The sequence below is a fragment of the Ambystoma mexicanum genome, chromosome 3p (genome assembly GCF_040938575.1).
Source record: "Ambystoma mexicanum isolate Mex_15411 chromosome 3p, UKY_AmexF1_1, whole genome shotgun sequence".
In the NCBI taxonomy this organism is placed as follows: Eukaryota; Metazoa; Chordata; class Amphibia; order Caudata; family Ambystomatidae; genus Ambystoma; species Ambystoma mexicanum.
In genome coordinates this window covers 536,143,471-536,168,612 of record NC_090925.1, presented here as the reverse complement: position 1 = coordinate 536,168,612, position 25,142 = coordinate 536,143,471, and the positions used below count along the sequence as shown (strand labels likewise).

Sequence of the window (25,142 nt, the reverse complement as noted above, 5' to 3'; positions counted from 1 at the left end):
TAAACGCTTTGTTCCGAAATCGTTTCCTATTTAGGCCAAATCTGCCAAGCGGTTTTCACGCTAAAGCTGTTCAAAAACTGCACTTTATCTCTATGAGAAAATTAATGGGAGTAGGCTGAAAACTGTGTTTTTATGTTTTCTTAATAACATTTTCATTTTTTAATGAATTAATCCCAAAATGTCCAGCTTGGAGATGCAATTGAAAACCTTTTTCTGTCGAAATTTTCATCCAGATCCATCCAGCAAGTCAAAAGTTATTTGCCTCGCTGAGCCACTCTGCTGCAAAGCACCAAGCCAGATATAAAGGTTTTAAGGAACAGGGGGAACTCCCTTTATCTGTTGAATATTTTTTAAAGTACTGGATGTATTTACCCCAAACCAGTCAAGGTAATTAAGTCAATGCTTTGTGCCCAAGTTGTTTTTTATTTGTTCCGAATCTGCAGAGCGGTTTTCGCACTACGGCTGTTAAAAAACTGCACTTTTTCACTATGGGAAAATGAATGGGCTGAAAACGGTGGTGTTTTGTTTTCTTTCTAGCTTTTTCATTTTGTAACATATCCTTACCAAAGTTTGCAGTTTGGGGGGGCCTTGAAAACATTTTTTTTTAAATATTCATCCAAATTCATCCAGCAAGTCAAAATATATAAACAATAGAATTTTGGGAACACATTTCTGCTTTTTCATTTCTGAAAAGCCTCTCAGCCTTTCTGCTGCAAAGCACCATGGGAGATATAGCTATGTTTTGGGAGCAGGTGGCACCAACTTCCCAGTATAATATAGTTTTAAAAACTCCTGGACGGATTTACCCCAAACTTCGAGTCAACGCTTCATGTCCAAGTTGTTTCTTATTTGGTCCAATTTCGTCCAGCAGTTTTTGTGCTTTGGCTTGACGATTTTTGACTTTTTCTATGCGTTAAAATGAATGGGCTGGGCCAAAAACAGTGATATTTTTCTTGCTTAATAACTTTTTCATTTCTTAATGAATCTTTTCCAAAATGTGAAGTCAATTCTGGGTGGTGGCCCGTAACAAACATTGTGTCTGGAAAATATCAGCCAAATCCGTCATGAAAGTCAAAAGTTATTAGTAATAGAATTTTTGCATGTCCTATGGATCAAGTCACTCACCTTAACTATAGGGCGGAGACAGCCGCCCTATAATGATGGAGCGGCAGTTGCCACATTATAGTTAAGGTGTGTAACTAGTCCCATAGCAAATCCGAAAATTGAATTGCTAATAACTTTTGACTTGCAGGATGGGTTTGGCTGATACTTTGCAAACAGAACATTTGTCACTGGCTGGACGCTTTGGGAATGATTTGTTAAAAAATGAAAAAGTCATTAAGAAAGGAAAACAAATGCTGTTTCCATCCTACTCCCATTCATTTTTCCATAGAGAAAAAGTACTGTTTTTTAACAGCCGTAGCGCAAAAGCAGCTGGGCAGATTTGGATCAAATAAGAAACAATTTTGGCACAAAGCATCGACTTAATTTCCTTGACTGGTTTGGTGGAAATCCATCCAGTATTTCTTTTAACTATTCAACAGAGACATGGGGGTGTCCACTGTTCCTTAAAACCTTTAGGTATATCGGACTTGGTGCTTTGCAGCAGAGAGAATTTTCAGAAATGAAAAGTCACAATTTATTTTTTTCTTAATGCAAGTGGTTCTCGCCATATTACCTGTAGAAGCCGGAAATGAAAGAACTCAAACCGCTATTTGGAGTAAGAAAAGGGATGCCATCAAACTTTGGAATGAACTTCCCACAACATGACAGTCTAATAACATTCTCGACTTCAGAAAGAGACTCAAAACTCTTCTGTTTATGTAGTCACACCTAGGGGAACACTGATTGTTTTGAATAACAGTGCTCAGCTGGCCAGGCCGCAGGCACTATATAAATACCAATACCAATAGCAATAACATCAGGTTAGAGGTCGGGAGCGGGAAAGAAGACACCATTTGAATTTGAGGATTTGGGTGTGTGTTGGGGAGCCTGTTAGGGATAGAAAATGTTCAATTAATTAGTGGAAGACCACATGCATCTCACGAGATTAAAGTGGCAAAGCCGCAAGATGGACTCAGAAGAAAATGTGCGTCACAGGAAGCAATGCATGATAGGGGTAATGGGAGAGGGTTAGGAGGGGAAAAGCAATTGAGGGGAGTGAGGGTAGCTGGAAAAAAGAAGGGGACACATGCTGAGTGCCTGTGAGGATGTAGAAGACTTTTTAATTCTGAGAAATATTTCCTATTATCGCTGCAACCAGTGACCCGCCACTCTACCGCATGAATTTCTGTTATTGGAAATTATTACTGTAAAATGATCAGGGGAATAAGGAGTTAGAAAAAAAAAAGCATTAACATCTACAGTGCCTACTTCTAGTGGGCAGGGGGCAATGGATGTTTGGTAACAAATTAATGGTGTGACATGGCCAGTGGCCATGGCTTGTAGGCACAAAAAAAAGATATTTGTGCAAAACGTACAGAGGCCATGCCCGAAGGCCATAGCTAGTGAGATCTCTAGAAACTATGCAATTTGTTGGGCCATGGCGACTGACAATGGCTGTAGGCCATGGCTAGTGGGCCCAAAAGAAAACCATTGATACAACGTGTGCAGTGGCCACAGCAGAAGGACATAGCAAGTGTTCGCTGAGGAAACTAAGCTATAGCTAAATCCCAGAAATTCAGTGAAAGACCATTTGTTAAGAGAGAGGTAAGGTGATCAGATTTAACGCAACACAACTCCTGAAATTCAGCACTCGCATTTCAATCAAGTCGACCTTGAAAATGCATCACACTAACCAAACAGTCATGGGGGTAATGGCTAGGAGAGGGCCAGGGAGGCCAGGGAGGAAAAAAGCAATTGAGGGCTGTGGGGGAAGCATGGAAAGAGGATGGGGCACTTGCTTAGTGCCTTTGAGGACAGGGAAGAGTTTTGGATTTTTTAGCATTATCGGGGGAATCCCACAGGCATGGGTAGTTCAATGGTGCTGTATGTGCACGTCCTTGCCATTATTTGGGGAATCCCACGGGACTGGAGAGAGAGTGAAATAAAAAAAGTAATCTCACACCTGCAGTGATCACATCTCTTGGACAGGGGGCAATGGGTCTCTGTGCTGAAGGTCATGCCTAGTGGGCCCCAAATGAAACCTATTGGTGCAACATGTACGGAGGCCACGGCCAGAGGCAGTGGCCACTGGCCACAACCAAGGGCTATGGCTAGTGGGCCCCAATGAAACCTATTGGTGCAACATGTACAGTTTTCACAGCCAAAGGCCATGGCTAGTGGGATCAGAAGAAACCTATTGGTACAACATATACAGTGTCCACTTCTGTAGGTGCAACATGTACAATGGCCATGGCTGCAGGTCATGGCTAGGGGGCCCGATGAATCCTATTGGTGCAACATGTACAGTGGCAACGGCTGAAAGCTGAGGCCATGGCTCATGAGCCCTTACATGTGCAGTGTCCCTGGAAGAATGACAAGTGGGCCCAAAAGAAACCTATTCATGCAACCTGTACAGTGGCATGGCTGAAGGCCATGGACAATGGCCATAGCTGAAGGCCATGGCTAGTGGGCCCCAAATAAACCTATTTGTGCAACATGTACATTGGTCACAACCAAAGGCCGTGGGCAATAGCCATAGCTGAAGGCCATGGCTAGTGGGCCCCAAAGAAACCTATTTGTGCAACATGTACAGTGGTCACAACCAAAGGCTGTGGACAATAGTCATAGATGAAGGCCATGGCTAGTGGGCCCCAAAGAAACCTATTTGTGCAACATGTACAGTGGTCACAACCAAAGGCTGTGGACAATAGCCATAGATGAAGGCCATGGCTAGTGGGCCCCAAAGAAACCTATTGGCGCAACATGTACAGTTCCGCTGTGGCCACTGGCTAGTGGCCCCCAAAGAAAGCTATTGGTGCAATATGTACGCCATTGACAATCGCTATGGCCAAAGGCCCTGGCTAGTAGGTCCTGAAGCAACTACAATATAACAAAACCTGTGAAATTCAGTGAAATTGATTCAGTTGGGAGAGAGTTAAGGTGATCAGATTTAATGCAACAAAACCCCTGAAATTCAGCAATCGCCTTTCGAGCAAGTCCACCTTAAATATGCACCCAGTGTTGTGCAGTTTATGACCACAATGATGCCATCACAGTATGCCCAAGGTGCCCATAACTATCACCCAAGGATAGTTATGGGCACCTTGGGCATACTGTGATGGCATCATTGTGGTCATAAACTAGTCATTGTGCTCATAAACTAGATAGTTCAGGGGCTTTAAGTGCTGGTAATTTGGACTGACCAGCTGTTATAAGTTCTGTCCAGCCTCAAATGTTTGGGTGATAGCATTATCTGGCTTTGGGAATGAAATCTTTGCAGGACAACATGTCACACTATAGTGGCCTAACCATTCCCCGATCCAATTCCTAGGTCTCACTCCTCACTCCCCAGCAAGGTACTCTGAAGCAGCTCCTAACGGCAGATAGTACTTTAGATCAAAGTAGATATAATCAAATATGATAAATTATGTAATGTAGGATGTATGTGTACCTACCGTAGCCTGGATAGCAGACCTTCAGACAACAGACTGAGCTCAACACTGTCAGATTAGTGAGACTGCTTAAGCCAAACAGGACTCCACAAAATGCATAATATTTACACACTATTTTATCAAACAGCCACCTGTAAAAACAAAGGAAAAGAGACTGTTATAGTATACAAGCAATGCACATGAAACAATATGCCTGATCTTTCATTAACGATCCTAAGAGGTATTTATATATTTAGGCCTAGGTTTAAAAATTATATTCATATGCGCATTGTACTCTGGGGTAGCATTTAAGATGTATTATCATGGAGTATGTTCTGCACAAGGCCATCTTAAATCAAAAGCATAGTTACCATTGTTGGCTTGGCTGTTAGCAATAGGATATTTTGTAATGTGAATTTAAAGTTCATGCCAAGGAACTGAGGGCCTTGAGAATTTCCTATGATGGACAACGTGTTTTTCTACCATGTAATGTGGAGTGGGGGACCTTCAGGCTCACATGTGCTTCATGTTCTTAATGGAACTACACCTACCCTGGTTGCACTCTCCCAGACTTAAATCATACAGTGCATGCCAACAGGTTTTGCTATTTCAAGGATGCTGCCTCCCTTATTGGACTGATGAGGCTCCATCTTCAAGATGGTCGCCAGCAGACCAAGTGTGCACTGTACATCTCGGTACATGTGTCTCTGCTGCATCAAATTAGATAAAAGGTGAATTTTAATTAAATGTGGTTTAGGCTACTGTAGCGAGAATTAATATTCGTAAGCTACTTTGTTACTGTAGATTTCTGCGTACATGGACTCTAGATTTAGAACCAAAGGATGTTTTTCATCAGTAATTGCAGTAAATGAGAAATAAATGCGAGAAACAAGGGTAAGGATGAGCCAATGCTTATTTTTGAAAAGCATTGGTTAGTATATACGGATGCAAAGATAGAAACAGTGCCTAAGCCACCTGCAAGTTGTACTTTGGGCGGTACGCACAGCTATGTCTCTTGTGTGCAAGGGTCTGCACCCTACCCTGTGGACTACACATATTTTATATGGGGTTGAGCAATATGCTGCTACTTGACATTTCTAGCAAAGGGGCTTAGCCCTCACGCCAAACTAAGGCCCCCTCCTCAGTGGCAAAGAGCAAGTCATTGATGGCCGTGCTGTCCTGTCAGGACACTGAACACAGTCATCTTAAAGAAAACCCTTCTTCCCTTTCTTCCTTTGTCTTTAGTGCACCCTCAATGGCGTATGTTATTAGTTTTCACTTAGTGTTCATGTCTGTTGATGTCTGGGTACTCCATTAGGTAACAGTTTCACATTAATCCCTAATGTTACCCATCTGTTCTGGGGGATGGAAATGGGCTCTGCCAAGGTAGACCTTTCCTTTAAGCTGCAAATGTACTACATTCTCCATGACGTTTGTGAACAGGCCCCATCTTTTTTGAAAGATACGATGGTGGCCCTTAGTGCCTTTGAGGGTTTGGACTTCAACAATAATACAGATATTTTGGTCTCACTGGCCATCACCGCTTTGTACACTAATATTCCACAAGACGCAGCGCTCACCATCATACAGGAGAAGTTGGATAACCGTGCGGCCACACATTTGGTTCCATCGGGCTTTCTACTATAGCTATTGTATATAGCCTTATTTAATAACTTTTTTGAATTTAATAAAGAGCTGTTTCTACAAAAACAAGGACTAGAGATGGGAGCTGCCTTTGCACCATCGTGGCTAATAGGTATATGGCCGATTTTGAAGAGCATAACCCATATACACAAAATATATTACATTGGAAACACTATATTGACGACGGGTTCTTCATCTGAAGGGGTAAAATGCAAGGACTGTGGTCATTTATGGACTGGCTTAATCAATGTGATCCAAACCTCACCTTCACCAGTCATGTCAATTAAAATGTACTCCCATTCCTAGACCTCAACATTGGACATCAAGGGAGGAAAATCTACACAACCCTCTTCCAGAAAGAGACGGATAGAAACACTCTGCTACTACACAACAGCCAACAACCCCAATCACTCTAGGACAATCTCCCAAATGGGCAATTCCTAGGATCCGGTGGAATAGTACCTTTGTTAATGATTACACCCATCACGTACAAACCCTTGAAGATAGACTCACATCACAAGGTTATCCTTGTAGATCTGTCAAACAGGCAGCCAAAAGAGCACTGTTTACAACTATAGATACATTACTGAATCCTCAGGCCAGAGAGACAGATCAACAGCGGATTGTGTGTGTCACCACCTTTTCAAGACACACCACAAGGATAAAACAGTTGATTAAAAAGCATTGCAATCTGGTGACAAGCACTGGCTGCACTAGAGGACCTCCTTTATTTGCCCTTAAGTGCGGGCAAAAGGTGGGGCACAACTTAGTGCACTCTAGATTGCAGCTACAGACCACCGATTTGAGACAGAATACCCTTCAAGCAGCGTGGGCACACATTAAGAGCCCACTAGTGGGACATTACACTTGTGGTAACTGCATTGCCTGTCAATTTACCTCCAAGACGACCAGGTTTGTGCACCATGATTTCTCGTGGGAATTGCTCCAACTCACTAACTGCCAAAGCAACACTGCTATTTATGGCAGTAGATGCCCCTGTGATCTATTATACATTGGGTCGACTACAAGAACAATAGTCACACAGATTAATGAGCACAGATCTTGCATCCGCACCCACAACCAGACAGCACCCCTTGTGCAGCAATATATGGAGGTGGGGCACAGCGCAGAGGATTTAAAATGGACTATTACAGACCAAATTCAGGGTGATCGATTTAACTTTTTGACTGATGGTAGATTGCACAAATTAGAACAGACCTGGATCCATCATTTGCAGACTCACACTGATGGCCTGAATGACGAATAACAGTGGGCTACATCACTGGGACAATGGTAGCCTGAGTAGCCTGGCTTCTTTCAACATGGATGCTGGTATGAGTCCCTTGACTCCATCCAACAGTCCCGCTCCTGTCTCCAGTGCCAATGGGGGATTCAGTCCCCTTTCCATGTCCCTCCTTCTCGTTTCAGCATATGGGATAGGGAGCTCAGGTCTGGCAGTAGAAGGAACAGAGCCACACTGAAAATCGAGCCCTTCCCGGACGATTGCTGAGTCGGGACGCCCCTGACAGAGGTCACACTGGCAGCCCCCGCCCAGTTGAGGCGAGCATGTGCACGAGCATGACTTGTTTGCCCGTAGTCTGGCGAGTAAGGGTTTTGAGACTATGTTAGAGCGCAAGCAAGTCATCCCCTCCATTCCGTTCTCTTTTCCTCCTCCAGAGTGAGGTTTTGTGAATTACAGCGGAGCTACGTGAAGGCGTGCTCTCCCCAAGCAAATAATGATTTAGTATTCACTGTGGACCCTTCCACCGTGGACCCTTTGAGGATCCATAACCCAAGTATGTGGACACATCCACATGGAACTGCACACCCCTTGTCACTTGGGTCTAGAATTCAAAGAGCACCAACGAGATCACAGCAAGGGGACTCCTTCTGTGAACCCCACCACAGTCACGGCACCCTGCGCACCCCAGACAGCGGTACACGGTTACCATGTCCTTAACCCGCAGGCACACTCCACTTCGCTTGGTGCTTCCATTTTCTGACTCTGGGCATCTCAACCAGGGGGCTGCACGGGTCACAGTCTCCTTTCCAGCGTCAATTGCACTTGGCCCCATCTTGGAATGACATCGAACGCAGTAGATTGTGATGTAGTCTTGTGAAGAACTTTGCATACAGCGACAGCTGTGTTTGGCAACTTAGTTTCTCATTATTTTTTACTAACGTGTCAAGAGGCTCTCCCTGCTCTACCTTTGTATTTCGTCTGGATTAGGCTGGTTCTGCTGCTTGCTAGCGCACCACTATAGCCGAAACTCGAGTTCACGCTATGAACTACACAGAAAACTTCATCTGTGTCTGTGTGCGGAAGGAGATGGTCCTTGACACTAACTGCACTCCACTCATTAACGTGTTTGTGCACAACACGGTGGGCACTGAGTAGAGACATCTAAGTTACGTTCAGTAATTTAAAAGAGACATAGGATCTTGGTTTCCAAGACCAACTGTAAAAGATATTTAGGAATTAGCTACACTACTGTTTATAATTCCACTCGTTGTTGTTGTGCTATGTGTATGAATGGTATGGATGCCAAGTGTGTATGGGAGAGGAATGATTGAGATGGTTTTTCAACTTACGTTTTAGTTTTTGTAAGGTCTGTCCTAAAAACAGACAGTCTGATGATGAACTGTATATGACCTCATAAATGTTTTTTGATTTGTATTTAGTTGTGGCATGACTTTTGTTTAACTAAAATTGCTGTAGGGTTTGTTCAGTGTTTGAATTCTTGGTTTCCCTTTTTGATACCCTAGCCTAATGTAAGCTTTAGCTATAGCTCCTTGTTCTTGTTATTCTATTTATAAATGGCATCAGAGTGACGGTAGAACAACAACTCCCTTTTCCATGTTCTCTGACACATTTCTAACAACTCGTGCATGACGATGTTTTCGGAGACCATGATGCTTCTCAGCAGGTTGCTGAGGCACACACAACATGCAATGTTGCTCCTCAGGGGTGTTTCTAGGTCTGGAAAGGATCAGGGGCTACACTAATGTCGGGACTGTCAGGACTCGGGCTAGATAGCCTTTTGGCTGTAGCTCCTGAGCTTCTATCCCGGGCTACAACCAAGAGACCCGGGGCTATAGCCCTCTCAGCCCCCCCTAGCAACGCCTCTTTTGCTCCTCCAGTATTTGTTTACTTCGGGGTGGGAGGAGGTCAGCCTTTAGTCAATATGAGCAATGATTCTAAAAGATGATGTTTGATTGGGCGGATAACAAGGCTGTGTTTCAACTTCATCTCAGGGCAGCCATGCCATTATGAGTGAACCGCAGCTTTTCAGGTGCCCCTATACAGCACAATCATTTCTATATGCAAGTCATGCGTCTTAACCGAATCATGCCCTTACTGCCAACATCACCCACACCCACAGCTTGGAGACAACATTACAGCTCAGCAATCTTCATGACCTTTCATAACACACACGTGAGCCTACAACTCTAACTGAATCCGGAATAACAGTGGTCACTGGGCTCCCTAAAAAAGAAGCCACGACTGCTACAATGAACACACATAAGTCAACCACCAACCTTCAGACACCAACCCACCTCTTTTTGTTAGTACACCACACATCCATCAACTGGCCTGGTGGCACCTGACTCTATACAGCCATCGAGGAAACCTGTTTTTAATAGAAATTAGCTTAAAATGAAAACGCATGCATGTGAAAATTACTGTTGGGTTTCACACGCATTTTGAATTTTAGTTTCTCATTTTATGAAAGGGCTTTTCCCCAGCACTAAAAAAGAACGTTTTTTTTTTTTTTACAATACTGGACATTATGTTAAACTGTTAGTATTGAGAGGCTTGATTAGACAGGTCACAGGTGCGCAAAAGGATTTGGTTGCATTACCAGCACCTCAGTTTTCCTTCTTACCAAAAGAACCACTGATCCAGAGTGTGAAGTGGCGTCCGGCCGGGCCTATGCAGGGACCTCCGCGCCACGGAGAAATAAGGCCCTCACATGGTTATGCTGGGTTTCTGGCACTGGTCATGTTATGGTAGGCAGTGTCTCCTTTATTCTTTAAGCCGTGTCATGACGCACCACGTCATGACGACTCAATCTCCTTTACTCTATACCACATCCCTGCCCAATTTGGATAATGAGACAAACAACATTTAGCTCACAGTTCGCTAAAAAATTCCATGCAGGACGAAGCCCCTCAGCTTTGTGGACGTCTGTGGTCTCTCTCAAAGTGCGTACCTCGATCTGCTTTCACAGGGGTCTTCCTGAGCCTCTGCTCGCCTTGGGCCAGAGCCTGGGGAGGTCTGGATAGGACTTGGAAGATCGTCCATTGCTTCGCCATGTCCCTTGTCTGTTTCTCCCATTGGTGTCTCAGGGGGGCTACCTTGTCTGGGAATCAGCTCGGTGTTGGTAAGGGGTTCCACATTGTGGATGGCTCTTTCCGAAAAGTGTAATGCGTTCTTCGTCACTGTCTCTTGACCTCTCCTTGCTGTCACTATGCCATGGTCATTGTTCGCTTTCATCCAGGGCTGTGGTTATGATATGGTAAGTCATTTATGACATGCCTGTACACAAGTGTTTCATAGGACAGGGCCAATTCTTTTGGCGGGGACCTGTTCTTCCCTAGCACAGTATCTCATGGGGTCAGGTTGCTGGGGTGTACTCTTCGGACTCTGCTTTCCATTTAATTTCTGGCTTGTTTCTTCTGCTCCATTTGTTTGTTGTGTATTTCTGGTGCTGTGCAGCTGGGGTGCACGGGAAGCCCCACTTGTATGGGAACTCCAAAAGTGAGTGCTGCAGGACAGACCTGTGTTGAGGAATGCGGTGCCTGCCGGTAAATCCGGAGAAACCTGTACATCTCAGGTAGCCATAAGATTTGCTGTCGCCTTGTTCAACGAGGCCATGAAAAGCTCAGCATTCCTGTTTGCCCGGAGCCAGCATGGAGTGATTCTGTGGTGCTGTATGTTTAAATTGTCCAGGAACCCCTACAGTCCCCTTCCTTTTAATGGGGGGGAGCGGTCATTGTCGCTTTTGATTATGTTTGGTCGGCCATTCACGGCGAACATCTTCTCTAACGCGGTTATCACTGATGTGGCACCAGTGGACCTCACTGGTTTAACATCTGGATAACTGCTGAACACGTCCACTGCCACCAGCAGGTACGCTTCAATGGCCACCAAGCAGAAGTCTATATTGATCACATCCTACTACTGCTGGCCGCGTGGGGGACTCGCAATCGGCTCCGGGGGCCTTTGTCGCTGGGTTGCTTGGCACCCTGTGGGGGATCCTACTAGCACCACCACCAATTAAAAAAACAGACTCTAACTAGAGAGTTAAAAAGCAATGTGCAGTGAAGACTTAGCCAGAGGGATAGACATCAATGTTACTAGTTCTCCCTGTGACTGTAGCGTGGTATGCAGCAGGAATCCTCTTACTGTCCCCACAAATGTGTTGACTGGTTTCGGTGGTCTATGTGGTTAGTGCCACCTTCTTCAGGACTGTTTTCTGTATTGTTTGAAAGACCTTTCTGCTAGTTCAATTAGTGGCTTCCACTGATATGTGTCCAATATTTCAATTGTAATATGGAACAAACTCACCTCAAAATATTTTAAGGAGACATTCACTCTGACCATGTCACTCTTGTGACTAAGGCTCAGGATAACTGTGTGGTTGAGTGTGGCGAGCCACACCTGTTGTTGTGTTGTGGACCACCCGTATAATGCAGCTGTCCTTTGTGGTCTTGCAATCCTTGCGCTGCTGAGCGCTGTAAAACCTTCTGGCCGGTAACCCCCTTCCCCAGAGACAGCCACACAGCAGTCAGCTGTTCTGGGCCTAGGTATCAAAGGTGCACACCCATTCAGGGGGAGCAGCCTCACACTAGGGTGCTGAAAATCTAAAAGTCTTTCTTGTGAGTAGGAGTGAAGGGGGCAGGATTGGGTTAGGCAGGATTGCTCTGGATACTGGAAGAAGCCTTCCACCATCTTGTTTCTCACTGTTTCTCTTTTCCTTTCCTGTCTCCTCCACTTCCTCTGACGCAAAGCAGTTAGGGTGTAAGATCAACTGGGCAAAGTCCACTCTAGTCAGGATTAGGGATTGGTACCCTACAGCAGGTTAGCTTTAGAGCAAGTACCTGAGGACTTGTACCTTTAAAAGAAGGAGTCTTGCATCCCTTCAGCAGAATTCCCTCAGTTCCTCAAAGATTCTTTATGGTCGAAGAGACGTTCTGAGCATTCTCACCTGGACTTCCTTTGGGACAGTTGCACTCTGCAAAGCCCACGGCCGGGGTTGAAGAAGGAGTTGTGCAAGACAGAAGGAAGATCCATCCTTTAACCACTCCCAAAGAACATCGGCAGTGACCAGTGCTGTGGACCAGGAACGGACCTTCTGTGCCAGAAGAACAGACCCTGAACTAGAGTATACTATCCTCAAGTCCTTTGCAAAGGCCTCACAGCAACCAGAGTGCAGACCAGCCGAAGCGCCTTGTTCTCCCACACCCAACTGGTTTCTCTGTGTCCCCTACATCCTGAACATTAGGGAAGGCGCTGATGCTGGTGTCTGCATTCCTCCAACCAGCCAAACTATTGCACTGCATATGAACCAGCTTGACAATGCATCATGTCCTAGCAAAGCACATCACTTGTTAGGCCTGAAGCGAATGCTCAATGTCGGAAACCAAACCGAATCTCTGGAGGGTCACTAGCCAACTGGGGGTTACAACCATGGCTCAGCGTAGCTAGCCCGAGAACCACTGCCTCATTGATAGCACATTGATGCACCTTTGATCACCACTTCAACGACCGCCGCCTGCCGACTCGAACCACTGGAGCGTCACCCAGTGAACTCTGCCAGCAGTCAAAGTCCGGCTCAGCCTGGCCAACTGTGAAGTGTTCTTGAGACTGCCTGACCTGCCAAATTTAACTGCTGTGGTTTGGCCTCACAGAACATACTTGCTGCCAGGGGTTCCACGATCCTATGTTCCCGAACTGAGCCTGACCAGCTCGTATCATCGTTCGAGCCCAGGTCTGAATCCAGGTACTGTGACACTGAACTGCGCCCACGGTCTACTGGGACGCTAGAGACTGGTTAGGTCATGATTGCTTCTGCTTTCAACCCACTATCCATTTTATGGTAGTACCAACTACCCCTGAAACTGCACTCAGAGTGCCACTTTCTCCAGTGTGTCGCATCTACTCTGTTCTTTCCTTTGGGTGGGTTTCTGATGGTAATCTCTCTCCCTTCTACTTGCAGATGGTGTGTTTTATTAAAGTATTCATGTTTTATAGACTCTTGATTGGACATTCCCTTTATTTTGGACTGTGATATTGTGTTGTTTGGGTCACTACTGGTACACCTGCACACCCCTCTTGAGAATATAGCCTTCCCTTGGCCTGCATGACCATAAAAGTCAAATGAGGTTTATCTTTTTACTGTCCCTGTTTAACCTTAATGATTGCATTGTGTTTTGGTTTTTAGAAGTGTGAGGGCTGAGTAAGCCATTTTACCCCTACTTATCCTTGTACTCCTGCAAGGCAGAATTCAATTTTTCACAGTTGCCTCCTGCACTAAATCAGTTTCTAGGCAGAGGTCATCTGGGGGTCTCTCAATACCATGGCAGATTGGTGCTCACGGTATCAGAGGGACTCCAGAGACAGGTGTGTCCATCCACCTGTGTGTCAAGTTTTTCAGGGGGTTAGGCATCCTCTGATAATCGACTTATTTGCCCCCCACCTGAATAACCATCTACCCTGGTTTCTTCAGCTGGAGGCCAGACACAGTAGCCACTAATGCATTATTTTAGGACTGAGGGAACGGTTGGTATTAAGCTTCTACTGATTATGTGCTCAGATGTTCTGTTTCTCTGCCTGCAGCTGGACAGGCGACTACTGGAACCAACAGACATGTTCCCACCAATCTGCTTGGATGGGTCCCTGCAACATTTGTCAAGACACATTTTTGGCCATTCAGATTCCTCCAGGGAATTTGGGCACACAGCTCATATATGTTTCTGGTTTGCAGGCTTGGTGTCTACCTAAACACCTGCATCCCTTTTCAGTGCCTGAGATAGTCAACCTCTTGGGGAGCTTGGCCCAGTCTATATCTTACAGTACTGTACATCTATCTAGTTCACTTGCAAGAGTAAGCCCATCAGCCAGCATCCTCTGATCTGCACTTTGATGAAAGGCATTTGGGCTTGTAAACACCCTTGGTCCAGATACTCACTTTTGTGAGACATCAGTTTGGTTTTAGCTTTCTTGAGGACCTTGAATTATCTGCCAAATTAGTAATGTTTCTGTGTTGTCATGTAAAAGAATTGTGGAAGACACAACACTGTACTTGAATGGCTGCATGTTCAGACCATGGTGTGTCTTTTACTATTTCCCGAACATATACTATGTTTCATGATCACTATGAATTCTGTGTTGTAAGATTTCCTAAACATTTTCCCAAAGAAAAGAGGACCTAAGGGGGTCTATTCATTTCTGATACAACATCCCATAATCCTGTTTTGGCCACCACCTTAGTAATGTGTATCAGATGCTTTATGTCACAAGCGAGGGGTGGACGTGTGCTCCTTCGAGCCCATTGCACTTGGGGGTCATACTTCATAAAGCCTTCTGGCCTGAGGCAAGGACCAAAGATATCTTGAATGTGGCTGACTGGTCTAACGCATATGTTTAAAGAGCATTTTATTGTAAACCTGTAAAGCATGTCTCTTTCAGTTTTGTCACACAGGTGAGTATCATCCCTCCCAAGGGATTGACTGTGATGTGATTGTGTTTCAGCCTCAAGGTTTGATGGCGGCCCAGGGGCTTTCAGAGGTTTCTGAAATGTGTACTTAAGCTAATAGGAGGCAGTACAGAGAAAGAAATGATCACTCTTTCACCACGTAGGGAGGGGACAGGAACCAGGAAGAGGGACTTCTACTACAAACATTAGGGGAACTTGAAAATTGCAGTACTGGAATAAATTAAGATATCTGCCAGTGAAGTAATTAATTCTTGCTGCTATCAGAAACTAGATTATTTTGCATAATATTCACCCCCAATCTCGAATTTTTCATCGTAAACTAACAAAATCGCCAATGATGGTGTAACAGTCGGAATTTTCAGGAATAAGGATGATGTCTTGCCTCTACAAACATAGTGGTGGGGGAAGCGATATATGTGAAACTTGTGAATGGTATGCACACTGGCCAGAATGCACAATCCATGCAAATTAATGTGAATGCAAACAAATGAATTCTGTACCCCAGAAATAAACATAAAACTGCACAAGGACAACATTGGATTAGGGTGGGCTGGATTGCATCTATGTACAAAGCAGGGCTGCAAAACAGTAGGTCAATTCTCAGTTTTACTTCACTGTGCAATGTCTGTAATGCTTCAACAAAAATCAGCACTCAGGATTGTGTTCTCTAAACCAGCTACTGCAAAAAACGATTTTCAAAATCCTTTTTTCTCTTCAACTATGAACACTTTTTACAAGTAAAACTGGAAACACACAATTTCCTTTTCCACACAGTTTTTCCCCCACCAACACTCCTAGAACTGCTGTCTTGGGTGCCTTCTGTGCTCCAGACAAACCTAAAGCTGAGCAAGCCTCTCCCAGAGATAGGGTAAACCCACGGACACACTGAATTATCTGTATCTGGGGAAACACGGCACTGACGCATGTAGGGCATTTAGCTTAAGACAGGGATTTTCCACCAAAATGACACTTTACAATCTGCAGGACTCCTGGTCTGGCCTCCCACCTCCCAAAACCACGGGGGTCAAGCCGACCCTCAATCCTGTGCAGGAGCAGTGAATAATCATTTGAGCCTTTGGTTCATGGAGGCGATCTTCAAGCACACAAAACTAAACTTAATCACAATGAATCAAAGCAGACGCATTTCTAGGTTAAAAAAGGGGACTGCAAAGGGAAGACCAGGCCAGGCAGCAGAGGGATTGCAAAGGAGGCGGATCTGCCAAGGGCCTGGAAGATACTCCCAAGCATAGGATACTGGCAGTTGGTAATAGCTTCCACATGGAGCAGAGTGCTCACATGACGCTAGGGGCCACACCGCCTGCAGACGTCCCTACAATGGCCGTATACAAAGCCGCAAAGCTTCACACAGGAGCACTCAAGACCTGCCAGGCGGCTAGGTCTCGGGCAACAGGACACATGCCTCAGGCAGGCCTGACAGCAGGACATAGTCTGACAAACAGTCCCTCTAGAAGGCCCCTATTACAAAAAAGTGCCGAAGCCCAGCGGCTTAGGGTAAAAGTAGTCTATGGGACCAACCAAGTGGATATGGTGGTGGGTGCACTGAGACAGTGCCCCTGCCTATAAAGGCATAGCAACAGCAGATCTATACATAATAACTTGCAAATAAATTGCCAATTGAATGATACATTCCTATCATTAAAATGGTGCAATGAAATTAAAAACCTAATTACATGATGTATTCAGTGTCCATAAAATTAAATACATAAATACAGGGTATAGAAGTTGTCTGACACCCTGCACCTAGGTGCAGATCAGCTGTCTCTTTCTGGTGGGGGGAAGATGGCCTGAACTCTTCCTCCATTGTAGGGATATGGAGAGTGAAAAGAAAAGGGTAACATTTCCAACTGCACAACTGAAAAGGCTCATTAATAGGATCTGGGGGATGGGCTGAGCAGCATATCTGGTGTACTGGAACATTCCAGTACATGTAAATTAATGCTGTCCTTTGAACAGCATGAAGGTGCAAAGAAAATAATGGCTGTCCATAAAAATCAGTGTAATTTAAAAGCTCATTTTACATGAACGTTTTTCTTTTTAGCCAAAATCAGTCTTAGGGTACATGGGGCTCATTATAGCACCAATTATAACTATAACTATATTGGTGCAGAATTAACATGCCGATATTACTGTATACAGGCACCTTTCTGCATTGGCCAAGTACAAGTGGCTAAGAGCTGGAGGTCATTCCGCAACCATCCTATCAAAATCACACGTATTACCAGTGCCGATAATACCAGCAAATCCCCCCTTGCAGTCCAATGGGACTCCATGGAATGGGGATTTCTCAGTCACTGGCACTCGTAATCCGATGGATATTCCAACAGACCGAGTGCTGGCATTGGTAATACAGTTTGCCGGAATCCTGGTGGATTTACCATCAGGATACCGTAGAACTTGTACTGAGGCCTGGTTTTCTACGATCCACCTGTTAGGGGGCAGGCCTTATGTATGTGTAAGTCAACCAGTGCAAAAAGGCAACTGCCCAACGACTGGGAGCCCACCAACCACTTTCCTGTACAGCTCTCTTTTTGGGGGTATTAACTGGTAATTGTAAATATGTTGACAATGGTATTTCACACATCTGCCCTCTGTCAGCTTGCTTCAAAGGCTTTGTTCCCAACGGATTAGTCATATCACGTTATCCCGTGATATTGGGGTGTAGCCTATTAAGGCCTACTCTTTTCTTTTCAATTCAGGTACATTAATTAATAGAACCTATACATTTATATAAAGTGGCGATCCTGTTATAATTATCAATATTAGCGTGTACTAAGAACGTAAAGCTTGGCTAGTACGGAGAGCTAGAGTACTAAGACCGGCTCACATATATATATTTTTTTTAATGGGTGACATTACCATTTCACCATGTATGATACAGTGATAATATAGTTTGTAACCCGTGGCCTTTTCAGCAAGCAAGGTAGATTATAGCCACATGTGATTAACTACCAGACGGGGTAAGACGACATTTCATGTCTACATTTTCAATTTTATTCATGTTACTCAATGACAAAGCTCTTTACTTAGAGCAAAGAGCTTTGTCATTCATTTGAGTCAAATGCACAGTAATGTCTACATTTCGAAGGGTCTTTAATTATTAACTACGAGTTAATATAGCACTCAGTCACGAATTTCAAATTGAACAACTTTATAAAATGGACTGATTGATTGTCAAACATGTATTGCAAATGAGTTATGGTTAATTAGATACAAGTATTGCAACAATATTCTTTTTCTTTCTCTTTCTTTTCTTATATGTTTAACTCAATTGATCTAAACCTTTCCCCCTCCTTTTCTTTCTGTCTGTACGTATGTAATTGACTACGTGCATGTCTATTTTATACCCTGTGAACATATGTGAAGAAATGTGATTTGAACATATGCCCTATTTTTTTTAAAGCCGAAACACGTGTCAATTTAAAGGGCACTCAGGTATTTTGCACAACCCTCTTTAATACAAATTCTCTAAAATGACTATTGTGTGGCGCAGTTATTTTGTGTGAAAACAAGCGCTTCTACATTAATTACAGTCCTGGATTGAACATGAACATTGCGGACCCACCCATATCATAATACAAAGGAAGTAAGCCAGTGGTAACCTTCACACAGCTCTGTTTTATACTGGTCCGGGGGTAGCTACAAATAAAAAGAACAGTAACCCAGGAAATATCATTTTTTCTTGAACTGGTAGATGTTCACGAGTGACTTTTTACGTTGTAGTGCAGTGTGCACCCATCCTCGCCAAAGCCAAATGTTAATGAACTGTATTTGTAGGGTAGGTAAGAGTGTAAGAGTGTGTGGGCTGAACATGAAGCATACTTTACATTAGCTCGGGAACTAATAGGTATTGGTGGATTGCAGGGATCCTTTGCAAATGTGTTGTATTATCCCGAACCACCGGGTGCAACAAAGGCATTCATAATGGAGCTTTAAAAATGCACCCTGTTTCCTGTTATAGAGGCACATGCAGCACACTGTCAAGACCTCTCTCGGGGTATGTCAGTAATCACCAGCAACTAATACAACTTGAGGAATGTTTGTTATTGCTTGGAATGTAGTCCCCTTGTGCACTTGCTCTGCTACTTCGGGGAGGGGGGCGCAGGGGCTTATATACAGAAACATCGTCTATTATCTGGGGTATCCAATGTTTGACCCTTTGCTGCTAGTCACTTCCTGTTCCTGGTGTGGGCCAGAAATAATGTCCAGTGGCTGACTTTCCTCAATATCTTCAGGGTCTGCACCTCCCATTATATCCATGGGTGAAGTTACTTCTCCCATTTGTTTGTTATTTTACTTCTGGCTAGGAAGTTTGTGTATCATGTTAGATAAAGCATTTGCAGGTACTGACATCATAGGCACATTTAGTGACACAATTGCCTGTCTGTTTCCACCTTATCGCAAAGTGGTACCGTTATGGCGTTGTCTGACAAATGCCTATCCCATTGCTACATAAAAGCAAAACTGTTGGCTTTGCCAATCCTTGTTTTCTTTTAGGTACCTTTGAAGTATCATTGTGCAATATGACCTTTCATGTTTACTACTTTGGGGTCTGCTCCTGGATTGCGGCATTCTTTACATTGTGCGCCTGTACATTCCCAGTTGTCTTCACCTGGGGTGATGATGTGAATTTCTCTATTGTTGATAAATTGTGGGTGATTGTGGAGTTGGGGGATGACCCTGTGATTGAAGTGCCAATTTTGCTCGTAGCTTCCATCCGGTTGACGTCATAGAGCGTGTCTGATTTCTCTCTGTGGTGTTGATAGACCAAAAGCTTGTGGTAATCATTTATGTCTAGACCGCTTGCCTTTCTGTTGCGACATGCATATTCCCTCAGACCTTTCTAGTTCCTTTCCACCTTGCATCTGAGATTGCCATTATATTCATGGTGGCCCAGTTCTGTCGTGATCTTTTTCCAGCCATTAACATTGTGGGGCATGGAGCTATGAGGTCTATATCAGTATGCTCAGACAATGTCATTACATTTGCTCATGTGATATTGGTTGTGTCTCTGCTTTTTGCACATATTTCTTTAGTTTCCATGCGGGGTGATCTTGTGATACGTAACTTTCACGTGAAGTAAGTAAATTTATTCGGATTTGTCACACTCCATTCAACATCAAATATAAGAAGAATCAATACAGTACAAAAAATAAGAGCATGTTCAACCAACTCATATGGTTGAAACACAATCACAAATAAGAATCATGAGATTAAAATTACATAAAGGTTTCAAATTCATAGGGCAACACCAATAATAAATGAAAACACAGATTACAAAAAAGCAATCATTGATGCACAAAAGATAAAAAACGAGTCAGTCAATCAGCTCAAACATCGAAAGAGACGGCAATTAAAAGAAACCAAAGAATTAAGCAAAACAGCATAGTTAAGTTCAGAGGGCACAGACATTTGTCAATACAAAAACACAGATTACATGAGTCCGTACCCAACATTATGTAGTTCATTGGATTCAAAACTGCATTAACTTACAAGACAAGCAATCTGAAATGCACACAAAAAAGGCTGAGACTAGGAGAGGGCTATAGACTCAGGAGTTTGTATCTATGATGCCAAGCTCTTTTTAAATAGCCGGCAAAGGTGAGTGCAATTCCAACATTGGGAAGCGACAGCAGCTTCAGGAATGCTGGTCTCCACTGACACAATACAGATTCTGTGAGAAAATGTAAAAGGAAACGTTTACAAATATCATTATAGAGCGGCCAGAATAAAACAAAATGATCAAGTGATTCCCACTCTCCACAGGGACAGCACCCATCTCCATTAAGCTCCTCAGACCACTTACAAGTAGTAGATTTAAGATGCAGAACATTCAAATAGGCTCTGGCTAGCAGAAACCAATGGTATGTGTCAGGGACCATAACCAAATATTCATCTTGTCCCTCTAGAGGTAAAAGCGGTAGATGCAACCTAACTGAGGCCTTGCACAGATTCGTATCCTCTCGCATAATGCCCTGTAGTGCCCAACATTTCTCCTTAATGAGCCGAGTGGGAATACTAGCGATATTATCTGGATTTGTAAAACCATCCCACAACCCCATAGAACTCAAGGTGTTTTTAATATAGGCAAGAAACTCAATATTCCCCAGTGATAAAAAAAATGTTTTGAAGCAGCCTTGTTAGTGACCCCTCTTTGCTTGTCCATACATACAACCACAATAAGAGTGGTCGCACGGAAAGCAGATCTGTCAAATAATCCACACTCATCTCTAAATGCAGGATGCATGATGATGTTACCCCAAGAATATGTGCAAGAAACATATTTTCAGCATTCTATAAAGACTTACTATTCCCACAGGCACAGAGTTTGCTGCCGTAACCCCCAGCCTCCAAATCCTTTCCCCTATACACCTCGAGCATATGCTCTGCTGAGTACTGTTTCATATTCTTAGCAAATCTAAAAAACCCTCCAATAGGTTGAGTCATTATATACCCCTGCACGTCTTCATTTGTCCAAGTCAATCTGCAATTCAACCTAATTCCCAAATTATAGAGATCTGTGCATCGGCGATAGCCGTTCAGTGATATAGGAGGAATCCTACGTGGACGATTGACAAAATACATGATATAGCATTTCCCAGCATTTGCTTTGAGATCGCAACTTGACATGTAGTTTGCCCTAAGTGTTCACACGTGTCTTTAAAGCTCTGTGAGTCCAAGCAAGCAGCACTGCATTATCCACATAGCTTAACAGCAGGAGCTTCCTGCTGTGGCAGTGAGGGACATCATCACTAGTCGCTACCAAGGTCGAGACGAGGGAGTTTACGTAGAGGTTAAACATCAAGGGAGCAAGAATGCACCTCTTTCTTTCTCCCTTCCTGAACTTAATAGGGTTGCTCAATTCACCAGCAAGTCCATAGAGGACCCTAACTCAAGAATTCGTGTGCCAGGACCTCAAACATCCATATCAGAGGCTCCTGAACCATCCAAAGTCTTCTAAAAGAGTCTGCTGTCCACAGGGTCAAAGCCAAACTTAAGTCCATAAAGGCCAGGTACACAGGAGAAACCAAGAGGAGGGAGCTCCTCCTAGCATGAATCAGGTAGAGGTTTAGGCACTAATGGACCATGCCCATAGCTGCTCTGGAAGACAGTTGGGTATCAGATACAAGACTGTGGTCCCTGACCCTCTCCTCCAATCTAATAGGAGCCCTGAAAAAAACATGGACTTTCCATCCAGTATAGTGACTGGACGATAGGATGTTGGGAGGGATATACTACCCTTTTTTTTCACAATTATTCCCATTTTCCAACTAATGAGAAATAGCCCTTTACGGATGATGGCATTAAAGACTTGGGTCAGGAAAGGAGCCCACAGCTCCATATTAACGCAGAAGAGATCATTAGGGATCCCGTCATACCCAGGTGCTTTGCACGTTTTTTGTCTGGCAATTACACACGCAGGTTCAGTCACCTCAAAAGGTGGTAAGATGTCATCCGAAAGAGCACAGTTCTCAGCCCTTGTGTACGAGTGCGATACAAATAAAATATCATATCATATCATATCATATCATAGTGTTGGCATTAAGACTATACAGGGAGGTGAAATCCTTAGCCCAATCTGTTTCGGAAACATGTACTTCCAGCGTTTTACTGGTCCTCAAATCCAGGCCATTTGTATTTCTGACAAAAATCCAAAGAAGGATTTGGAGTCTTTGGATGTCGCTGCAGCGGACAGAGCCTTCCAGTGGGACCTAGCGATCTCCACCTGCCTTTCGTCAAGTTCAACTTTATCGTCCTTACGGCTCATCCTGATATCAGATACAAATGGGAGAGGAGCTTTAAGGGCAGCTAAAAGTAGCCTCTTCTTGGTTACTACTGACCGATAACAAGGAGGGATTCTTGGCATAACTGTCGGTCCTTTCATGGTTCTTGGACATAAAAATAGACCTGCAGTTGGCTAAACATAAACAGAAAGCCTTAATAATATCTGTCTGAAGAGACAGGGTTAATGCAGGCCAAAAGAGGTGCCGTGTTCATCACAACCACCTTATTTAGAAGTTCAGAATCTCTTCCCTCTAGCAGAGTACACAACTTTGGGAACCCTTTACCAAGGACTAGGGATACACCTCCCCAGTACAAGTCGCTACCTGTCTACCCCATGTACAAACAAGTGAAATAGGGAAACAGTCACTTTTGCACCTTGCAAGGATATCAAAACCCTTTATGCAGTCCCACCACTTCATGGGAGTGGGAATAAAATCAATAATGCTACAGAATCTGCTTTTGTCAAAAGTAACATTTCTGTCTGTCTCCGAGTCGGATTATCCCTTTATGGGTAATTGGGGAGATCTTCCCCTGACCCAAGATGTAGGTAAAAATCCTTTCCTTAAATCCTGGGTAAAATCTGACCCTGTCGATCTTAATCATTAGACATACATGGGTGAAGAGATTTAAGGAGGGTAATCATTCCATTACCCCTTTTGTCATTATAGAAGTTTATTAGACTCAGGGCGGAGACACCGTGAAATTTGGCAGTCATGGAGAGGATGTTAACTTTTATCCAGTTAGAACAACGTAAGGTCCAACTTAGAGCATTTGAAATATAGGTTTCCAGACCCCTAGCTGGCGCTCCTTTTGCATGGGAACAAACTGCAGGCACATGAAAAAAGAGGAAACTCTGACGGTAAATGGGATCAATGGCCCAGGTTTCCCAAAATAGTATTACCTCATAATTACTGAGAAACTATCACCATGTGGCATCCTGAAGTTTGTTTTTAAGGCCTGAGATTTTCCAGACTAGAAGCCTGACACACCACAAAGCCTACTGGGGCTGTCATAGGGATGTTAGTACTGCCTTTCAGCATCCCACCTTCCATCATTGTAGCCTCTTGTATGGGAGTCAGACTATTAGGAACTCTAGACAAGGGTACTGGCAGAGAGATCTCCAATTTATGTAAATCCAGTCAATCCATATCCTCTAAGTCCCCATGGCAATACTATCTACTAAAGAGTGAAAGATCAGGTGCAGAACGTCCGATACTCCCAAGGTGGTTGGGGCACCTAAGACCGGCTATTGTACCCTCCCCAAAGGGTCAACATTGGGACAGACCTCCACCCCTCCAGCCCTCAGTTTTCGACAATTCCTCACAGCTACAGGTTTGTAGAAAAAGCCTAAGGGTATGAACTTTATATTAGAAGAGACCCGTCTGCTGTGTGAACCCTGCCAAAGCAGATCCAGCACCTTGGTGGAATGATTTAGTGTTATGGTGATGCAGTCATCTTACAAACATATCTCCCCATAGCCCACGTAGCTGGGTCACCTTGCCATTAGTAAATCAAGTCGCCTCAATAAAGTTACCCCACATTCGCTCCTCACGTGATGTGTCACCTTGTTCATTAGGGAGACAGTATCGTCTGTGGAGGGAAAATCAGGGGACAAGACGTTGGTAAAGACCACAACTAAACGGGCTGCCTGGGTGGTAAATTGAGGCTATACCACTTTTTTAGATTTCTAAGAGCAATACTAGACTCTTGCCATCCCTCCAACTGCAGACCCCTGCCCTCTCTTGCTGTCTAAAGACACCGGGGGTCATTGCGAGTTTGGAGGTAGCCATAGCGCTATGGCTACCTCCAAACCTGGGTCCGGGTCCGGTCTGACAGAATGGGGACTTACCGGGTCATTCCGACCTTGGAGGACCCGGTAAGTCCCCATTCTGTAGACCATTCCCCATTCCCATTGAGCCCCCATAGGGCTCAATGGGAATGGGGAAGGCGCTAATAATGGGCCCACAAATTGCGGGCCCGTTATTAGCTCCAAGGTCCCTTAACAGGACCCGCAGAGAACGGCTGGTCAGACCAGGCGTTCCTGCTGGGACCCACTAAGTAACCTCGGAATAGGGTGGTAAGGGTTTACCGGCACCGGCATCATTACCGTTGACCGTTAACCCTTACCGCCTATCTCGTAATGACCCCCACCATCTTGGTCAGATCTATGCTCTCACTAGGGTGACCTCGAGGCCCAGAAGTAGAATTGGACTTTCCTGGAGAGGTGGACTTGGTTACCCCGGTTGTGGTTTTGTTCACAGTTATTGACCCCCCACACTTGGCTGCTGTCATCCTAGTATTTTTTGGGTCACTATAGTGTAATCCCTTTGGGACAGAGTGTTGGCTCGTTTCACCCTTGCAAATATGAGACCCCCTCTCAGATACTGAAATGCTTCTGGTTTTCAAAGGTCCAGCAGGCCGATGGCATCCTTTGCAA

The 25,142-nt window shown here is 44.3% G+C and overlaps 1 protein-coding gene across 1 annotated transcript in view; it reads right to left on the bottom strand.

The window, feature by feature from the left end:
* Positions 1-25,142, bottom strand: part of LOC138580598 (opsin-5-like) — a 1,021,543-nt gene that overhangs the window by 238,915 nt on the left and 757,486 nt on the right. Inside the window, exon 4 of the mRNA XM_069651261.1 lies at positions 4,560-4,687. Coding sequence (XP_069507362.1) covers positions 4,560-4,687 — 128 coding nt within the window. The remainder of the gene's footprint in view (positions 1-4,559; positions 4,688-25,142) is intronic.